We start from the raw sequence: 9,257 nt of genomic DNA on the forward strand, positions 1-9,257 counted from the left end.
GAACAGCTGGTAAGGGGTGCCTTACCCCTCCGGCTGCAACAACAAAATTCCTCCCAAATTATTCTTCAGAGTGACTGTCACCTGACCTAAAATATTACACAGCTTTGTTTTTCTATAAACCCACATGTCCACTCAGTCAACACCTATGTGACGAGCACCAGACAAGGCCTGTGGCTTGTGGCTACCAGGCTGGATAGCACAGGAAGACAGTATCTCCGCCATCACAGAAAGTTCTATTGGACAACACCAGACCAGACACAGTCGCCATCCACTCAGGTGAGCTCAAGAGACTTGGACATTTCTGCCCTCCTAAGCCCACAGTTTGGGCAAAACAGCCTTTTATCAAATAGGCAACATCAACAATCGAATTTATAAGTGGCAAGTGCTACAAAGGGAACTGCAAAGTGACCTAAAGGAGTCAGGGGTGGGGAAGGCTTTGCTAATAAGGCAGGCATATTTGCATGTAAAATGGCAAATGCCAACTGGAAGGGCCTCTAATTCCCCCTGTAAAAAGCTAGAAGTTCTGACCAGCAACGTACACAGAAGGCTCACAGGCTTGAGAGCTGCCTGGAGTTTGGAACCACAGTTCCTCTTGACAGTCCACAACAGTGTGAGGTCACCAGTTAAGATTCTCTGATCATTTCTGTTTGGGCTAATTCATACCAAACACTGACATGGAAACAGTCACTCAGTTAGGTCTGGACTTCATGGGAGCCAGCACTTAGCTGTCATGACTGTGGAATGCCTGAAACGGAGATAACAGGCATCTGATAGGTTCTGGTCATGTACCCGGCAGCCCAGAAACCAAGAGACCGAGACCGAGCAAATCTGGGAAAGTCATGGAGCAGAGGACCTCACGGCCTATTGGGCAGAGCTGCTGGGTGGACAGACACCCCAGCAAGCCCACTCTTCAGCAGCTTCGAGCTTTCTTCCGTGGGTCCTATTGCTTCTCTACCTGAGTGAGCACGAGAACCAGACTACAGAACTAATTTGGAAGGGCTGGACTCGAAACATCAGACATAAAGAACAAAGAGCCCCAGATGCTGGTGAAAAGGGAAACTTATTAATACATACACAAATTGAGCTCTCTGCTCTCCAAAATAGGTAGAGCCATTCTGTCAGCCTTCTAAAAGCTGTAGGTTTATTGCAATAAACCCTAAACATTGTTATCATGTCAGTCTTAAAAATCTATGATATACTTTCTTGTTTCTTTAAACCTAAGATAGGAACCATCCTCTTTTTTGTGATGACATTTGATAACTCTGTGCCATCAGGAGGAAGACGCAAAGGGTACTAAAGATGCACAGTTGGGGCCGGCCGAGTGGCGCAATGGTTAAGAACTGGCTTTGGACGCCAGGGGGCCCCGGTTCGGATCCCACATATGAGGGCCAGTGACACTGCCCTCTACAGCTAAGATGCTGAACAACAGCTCAACCTGGAGCTGGGCTGCCATGAGTCGCTGGCGACAGCGTAGGCTGCAGCCCCTGCTGCAGTGGGTTGCCATGGGCTACCATGTGTATCCAGCAGCCAGGGTGAGCAGCCAGCAGCCGCTGTGAGTGGCCATCCAGAAGCCGGCGACTGATTTGCCTTGCCTGGGAAGAGCGCAATGATGGTGCCAACTTAGGCCAGTGAAGCAACGTCCCCCACAACTAGACTGAAGAACAAAAAACAACGACAACAACTTGTCTGTTCCCCTTCCCCCAATTCCCCAATTAAAAAAAAAAAAAAGATGCACAATTGTCCCTACTCCTGCCATCCCGCCGTGGACTGGCCTGAGTTACAAGGGACCTCGCACAAATCTGCTGTTCCCTGTGCCCCCTCCTCTCTGGCGGTCAGCTGTCATCACCCCTCATCAATGACCTGCTACTTCCAATCAGCTTCAGGCATGAAAATGGCACTTCTGCAACGCACAGTAGCTGCAGTGGGATTGCAAGAGTCTTTCGTGGCAGAAGAGTGGAGTAGGGCTCCGCGCTCGGACTTAGCACCCCCACTTCTGGAACGTGGTTGTGAGAGAAGAGATGGGCAGGTAACTGTGCCCCAAACAGCGTGGCACTTCTTCACGAAAAACAACAAGCCCTTCCAAGCTGGGCAGTTGAGCCAAAAAGAGACGCAGGAGACTCAGCCTTGTAACCCCATCAGCTGGTATTTTAAGCCAAGCTGTTCACAGATAAAGCTATGCTGATAGACTTGCATAAACTCATTCAAGGGTTCAAAGGCAAATAATTGAACTGCATTCTTCATACAAAGCTTCCAGTTGTTCCATCATCTCCCCACACCCCAGGCAGGATCAGTCTGAGGATCCTACCTTCAAGGTGTCACCGGAGACAGACAAGCTCCATTCTAGAGTGTCTTAGCACAAAGCACCATTGGCCACACCCAAGAACGAGGACCAAACAAAACCAGGAAGCGAAACAACTGCTTTCACTTCCAAGGGTCCCTAGCAGTTAGAAGCAGTGCATAGCCTGCACAGACCCCAGACCGGGGGAGCTGCCAGGTGCCACTCAGTGAGAATGAGGACTGTGAGCTGACACACCTGCTTACGCTCATCATCAGGGCCTTCTGTTCCAGGAGGCACTTGGGCTCAGGTAATGTGGACCCAACATGGCTGGACCCCAAATACAGGCCTCGTGGTCTAAGCATTGCAGTCTTCGCTCATGCAGAGTCCCAAATCTGCAAATATTCTCTCATCTAAAATATCCTGAGATTTCAAAGGGTTCCTTTGACAGGCACAGACCTGGAAATTAGGAGGGTTTGGGGTAGCGGATATTGGTGGTCGTTTTTGAAGGAACACAGGAGAAAAGTACCAGATAGAAAAATGCAGAGAAGGGAAGACTGATTTCGTTGAAATGTGGTCCACCAAGATCTGTCAGGGTCCTCTAAGCCTGAGAAATAGTGCTTAGTTTCTTCCTGGTTTAAATTTTTAAAAAAAGTCTCTGGGGGTGACCGGTTAGCTCAGTTGGTTAGAGTGTGGTACTGATAACACCAAGGTTGCCGGTTCAATCTCCACTGTGAGCTGCGCCCTCCTTAAAAGAGTCAACTATGCCACGGTAGCATGAAAGCAATGTGTAACCAATGACCATGGCTGTTCCCCAGTTAAAAAAATAAATAAATAAAATAATGTCTCTGGAACTCCTGGCTGATGAAGTCCACCCTGATGCCTGCTGAGGAAGGGTGTGAACTGCTTCTCAGGCTGCAAAGGGGTCTGAAGTGCATGTGCGAGGCTTTGGAAGGGTGGGGCTGAGCTATGACTCTTCTTTTCAGTAAGACTGACAGGAAGTCAACAGTTTCTCTTTAGCTATCAACCAAGCAGATTCTCAGTGAGGAGCAGGGATACTTAAGTTCAGGATGGGTCATTGCGAAGACACAACACACCGTTCACACAGAGCCCTCCAATGCGGCCCTTCTGTGGATGTTTCTTCCAGAAAGAAAAATCACCTTCAGTATGAAAGGCTAGAGATTCCCATCTGAGCTCAGTGGGTATCGTTACTAGCACTTACCCACATCACCATCGTGGGGCCTCTCATTATATGTCTCCGTAAGTCGGACACAGTGGTTCTCTATGTGCCCTGAAACTATGAGGCACCTGACACAACCTGGGATGTGTGTTAAGAAAATAGAGTCCTGGGCTCCTCTGGATATCTAATGAATCAGGATTTCTAGGTGCCAAGTGCCCCAGGGGTTCTTATTATTAGGTACATTTGGACAAGATTCCTTATCTTTGCCACCATCCTAGGAAGCAGATACTATTTACCTCATTTGACAAAGAGTCAAAGTAACATGTCCAAAGTTGCTAAAGCAGGCCACGAAAAGGCAAGGATTCCAAGCTCTGGCTAAGCACAAAGCCAAGTCACACACTGACCTACCTGGGTACACCATTGCCCAAAACACAGTATCAAAGTGGATGGAAACTTTTCTTTCATCAAATTATAGAGGAGCATGTACTATTTAAATGGGTGGAGGAAGGACTCCATAAAGAATTAAAGGCAATATTTAAATTTACACATGTTTAGGCCCGATCGTAATTCAACCCCATTTGGGGTCCTGCATTCTCCCTGGAACCAGGGGCCTAGCCATCTCCTCCCTTGGCATCAGAACTAGCACTGCAAGTCACATGCATGGTGGCAGCCCCAGAGGGAGGGTGCCAGGAGGCTCCGAAGTGCAGGCCTGCACCCCACCCCACCCCTAAAACTCTGAGGTTTTTCCTTGAAGTAGCTGATAAACTCTACACACTACCATTTGGCTTGTGAAGACATGATTGACCAGCATTCGGAAATAAATCTGTGCAAGAGACATGGAAGTCACAAACACGACGTACACACTCAGGACAACCTGGAAATGCGTATTCAACACTCATGGTTCTATCTGTTAAACTACTCGTAACTTAAAGCCTTACATTTCTAATGCCCATTCAGTCAAATGGAAAATTTCAAAGCATTCCCTCTATGAACCTGACAGGTAACCAACCCAGATCTTCATGAAGATATCCTCCCCGTGGGCTTCTTCCCACACTACAAACACATATACCCTGCACCAATGGAAACGGACTTGGCAGCTTGTATGCAGCATTGTAAGTAGGCCCCATGAGGCCCGCGTCCTGCTCTCATTCCACAGGGCAGACCACAGCCTTTCTTGCTTCATCGGAACATGGGGCTGGAAGTCCCTGCCTTGCCCACAGGAAGACCAGGTAGCTTAGGATAAGGGAGCACCTTACTTAGGTATTTCTAGCTGACGTTCACTAACTGTGTAAGAACTGCCCATCTGATTTAAAATGATTCCAATTTTTTATGATTCTAGACAAGTTTTGCTCTTCATTTGGGAAGTTTTAAAAGCTCTCAGCTTCCCATGTGTCGTGATAAAATAACAACAGGAATCTATGCATCCCAAATCATTCTTAAGACAATTGGGCCAAAACGAGGGCTAAAACGTCAAGCTGGCCCAGACTATAAGCAGTGGAACCATAATTACCTGTTTCTCCCCACAGCGTGTCGGTGCCATTGACGTCTATTTCATGTTCCTTTTCCAGTCCCAGCAAGCACTGGACCACCTGTCAGAAGTGGCAAGGTGATTTAATGAGTTCTCAGAGCCATATGTGCTTATTATATCCCATGTATCAAAGGAGAGAGTGTGTTGTTTTTTTAACCATGATTATCTCATGCTGCACAAGGAAGAGAAAATATAATGAAAACCGTTTTCAAGCATAATTCATATGCTATTCACACTTTCACTCTGAGCAGAATGAAAAAAAAAATTCAGTGAATTTCAGCAACATTGTTCAGGATTACCAGGTACTCAGAATTTTAATGAATTCCAACATGACCCAAATATGCCAGCCTAATCAACAAAGGACATGGGAAATCATACAAAGTGCAATTTCTGCATAAATCACCAGAAGATGGTGAATCCGCTTTCACAAGTAAAGAAAATGAGGCAATGTATATCTTTGCAAGAAAATAAAATAAATAGCGTTGTCCAGATGTTTTTTTTCTATTATCAGCATTCTTCTTCTTTTCCATACAGGAATCTTCCCCATCAAAGAGCGGGCTGGGTCACAGGTGTGGAGGCAGAGTGCTGGCTCGTGGGGAAACACAGGTGTCCGAACCCTGAACCAGAGCCAGCACTCACCTTGAGCAACAGCAGTGACAGGAGAGCACGATGAAGCCATTTTTCACATCTCACAAGCCACACCCTTTGCGGTAGACTGAATATCGGCCCCTGAATATATCCATCTCCTCGTCCCAGAAACCTGGGAACGTTACCTCATATGGCAAGAGGCAATGGACAGCTATGATTACGATTCTTAAAATGGGATGAGGATCCTAAATTACCCAGGTGCCTATCTCGTACACACCTCACACAATCACAGCTGTCCTCATAAAAGGGACAGGAGGGAGGAAGCGATGGGACGGCACAAAGCATAGGGTCAAGTGATGCACTTTGAAGGCAGAGGACGGGGCCACAAGCTAAGGAATGCAGATGGCTTTAGAAACTAGAAAAAAGAAAAAACAAAAACATTCTCCTCTAGAGTCTCCAGATGGAACACGGGACTCCTGGCACCTTAACTTTAGCCTTCTGACCTCCAGGACCGTAAGATAATAGGTATGTGCCATTTTAAGTGACCAAAAGTCTGTGGTCACTTGTTACAACAACATTAGGAAGCTATGACACCCTTCGAGGACACCCTTCAAGTCTTTTGGTGAATGAATCCTGCCCTTTTCCATGAAATGGTTACCAGCTGAGCTGAGGTTGTATTTGCACAGTATTCCTCCTAGCCAGCTTTAAAAAGAGGTGAGTTTAACATGAGTTCAGACAGAGGTCTCATTTACATGTGGCGCTCACTATCCTCCCTATGGTGATTTTTTACTCTCTGGACGCAGGTTTAGGGAACAGTTTAAAAAGGAAAAACATCTACATTTTCTAAGCTGTGTATTTAACATGCTTTCTGTGTATCTATGTATACGGGTATTTTAAAACTAATTATTTAGAGTTTTATTTTAAAGGAATAATAATAAACCCATTACCTTGTAACATTTAACATATTTTTATGAAATTTTTTTAATGAGTATTTTTTTTTCTAAACTAAAACAGATAGGTTAATTGACTGGCATTGTGTCATATTTTTGCAAATCTCTTTATGTCTGCCTTAAGCCAAGACAGCTACATTCTTTTATACATTTCCGCATTCAGCTTGTTGAAATATATTGTGTCGGTTGAAGTACTGTAAATGTGTATTTTTAATGTTTTAAATGCCAAAAATTAGTCAGCCAGGAGTGCGTGTGTGTGTGCGCACATGTGTGTGCATGGGTGTGTGTGTACGTGTGCATGTGTCTGTCCCTGTGCTTTCAATGCTAAAAAGTCAGCCAGCCAGCCAGCTCTGCAACCAAATTTACTTTAAATCATTGTGGTGAAGAAACTTACCAAATACTGACAACTCTAATTGCTTGAGGCTAATGCAGAGTGAGAAACACATGGAAGGGAGCAGTTAAAATACTATTAAGTTCAGACATGGGTCAGGAGATGACAATTAAATCTTCAAACTGAGGAATACTGACATCTACCAGAAATAAGTGCTCTATTTAGCTACTGCGTGAAGTTTTCCTACAATGCAGGAGCTGCGGATGACAAGCATTCTTACATGCTGCCAGAGCACTGAAGTTCTGTGGTGTTTTTTTTAATCCTTTAAATACTCAAGAACAATTTTAGAATTAGGATTCCATGTGATTATTTTTAAAAGATCTCAAGGACAAAAGAATGAACCAAAGCATGAAAAAAAAAAAAAAAGGCAAGACAGCAGGGCAAGAGGGTGAAAGAAGAATAAAAGAAGAAGGGGAAGAGGAAAACAGATAAGAGCAGAGACCGAACATGATGAATATTACAAAGGGCTCCATGTGGGCGTGGCCTGCCCCCGTCCATGAGCATGCATGCATACCCGACATTGGGTTCTGGGTTTTCATTCACTGGAAGAGTGAGATGCCAGCAGATTTTTACACATGGTCAAGCCAACTGCTATTTCTTGAAACTCTCCTTTTGTTTCATTCTTTCCATGCATCACATGCGAGCAACTCTGAAGGGGACTGGCACAGGCACCAACCCCACTGGGCTACAGCTTCTAGTTACCCAAAAAGGAACCTTGCAGCCCCACTCACCGAGCTGTGGCCCATGCTGGCGGCTGCCGTCAGTGCCTGCTGCAGGGCTTGGCTCTTCTTCAGTGCGCCTGGCTGGGGAGAACCTGCCAACCACTCACAGCTCAGCAGGTACCGGAGAATGTCCCCGTGGCCCCTCAGGGCACTGTGGACCAGCGCACACTGGCCTTTCTTATCCAAGTGGTCCACCTGGAAGGCGGGAACAGGGAAGGTCACAGTTTAGCGTTACCTTTTCTCTGAGAAAACAAGTGCACCACAAACGCTGTGTGCAAACCCCATCCCACTGCATATGTACGTGGGGTTCACATTCCAATGCATCTTTCTGGAGAGCATCGTATCTCCTAAAGGTCCAAGGGCAGCAGACAATCCATCATTTCCTGTCTAAATCCAGAAACTGGTCTTAGACAGTATAATAAGAGGGTCCAGCCCCTCCTCACTTGTAAAGTCTGGAGATGCTCTGCACCCACATCCAGAAGTTTTCCAAGCGTCACCTAAATGACCCCTCCTTCCTCCTACAGAGCTTTCAGCTGTGATAGGCAGGGTCCTGCCAGCCTCAAATAAAGCTAAGTCACAGTTTGGCTGTGGAAATGGAGGCGTGGTGATGGGCACTAAAATGCTCACAGGAGAGCCTGAACTGCAACATTTCTCTTCTTCCAAGAACTAAGGTCCATCTGTCCCAAATGTTGTGTTTTGAGAGAAAAACCAAAAAGGCTCCCACAGTTCTTCTAAGCCTAATACCTTTTCATTGAACTTTAAGTGTCTTCATGGACTATAAAGACAAACATCAGTGATTTATTTCTACTGTTATTCAAAAGTGCATCTCCCCTCAATGAAATGCTTACAGTGAACCTAAACAGAGTTATTGTGAGCTTGGCACAGTTCTCATTTAATCTATTAACACTGATAGTCCTAGAGTAACTTGTTTAATATTATACTGTTACCTCATATTAATGTTAATATACTGATTTATCGAATGCTCACACAACAGCCCTAAGGTATATGGTGTTGTTATGCCCATTTTACAGATGAGAAGCCTGAGGCACACAGGCTCAACAGCTTGCCCAATGTCCTAGCTGGCAGGTGGAGAAACGAGGATCCTGGGCTGTCTAGACCCATAGAACTCATTTTATTATTCTATAAAAAAGACATGAAATAAAATGGGATAAGCAGAGGGGGAAAAAAATTTAAATCTTTTCAACCAGTCGGTGCTGTGTTAAATTCTGTGATGAGTTCTAGGTCCATACTTGCAGGGCTTTGGGAAGGAAGGCCTTCCTCATGCTGCTGGTGGCCAGAGTCTCCCTGGTATCCGGGATTACCTCCCCTTGGGCAATGCTAAGCAGAGCGAGAGCTTAGGAGCAAGGCACACGGCCCCTCGTTCTCCAAGGCTGTACACTCGAGCACCACATCAGGCAACATCACACTGAGCAGGCCTGTAGCTCCACCCTTTCTGTTTCTGTGGTGATTTCTGTTCATGGCAATTCAATAACATAGAGACAAAAGAGGGTGGGTCCCGCTGATCCTTCTAGCAAGGACAGGAAGACATTTCCCACCCACTGGGGAAGGCTGCTGCTTACCCTCGCCCCCTTCTTGATCAGCAGACACACCAGCTTCATGTGG

The 9,257-nt window shown here is 45.8% G+C and overlaps 1 protein-coding gene across 1 annotated transcript in view; it reads right to left on the reverse strand.

Annotated features, from left to right (window-relative positions):
• TANC1 (tetratricopeptide repeat, ankyrin repeat and coiled-coil containing 1) overlaps positions 1 to 9,257 on the reverse strand; it is a 236,068-nt gene that overhangs the window by 24,477 nt on the left and 202,334 nt on the right. Inside the window, exons 17-19 of the mRNA XM_019636822.1 lie at positions 9,215 to 9,255; positions 7,644 to 7,829; positions 4,966 to 5,044 (exon numbers count right to left, since the gene is read on the reverse strand). Of these exons, the coding sequence (XP_019492367.1) occupies positions 4,966 to 5,044; positions 7,644 to 7,829; positions 9,215 to 9,255 (306 nt within the window). The remainder of the gene's footprint in view (positions 1 to 4,965; positions 5,045 to 7,643; positions 7,830 to 9,214; positions 9,256 to 9,257) is intronic.

Source organism: Hipposideros armiger, unplaced genomic scaffold, assembly GCF_001890085.2.
Source record: "Hipposideros armiger isolate ML-2016 unplaced genomic scaffold, ASM189008v1 scaffold_30, whole genome shotgun sequence".
In the NCBI taxonomy this organism is placed as follows: Eukaryota; Metazoa; Chordata; class Mammalia; order Chiroptera; family Hipposideridae; genus Hipposideros; species Hipposideros armiger.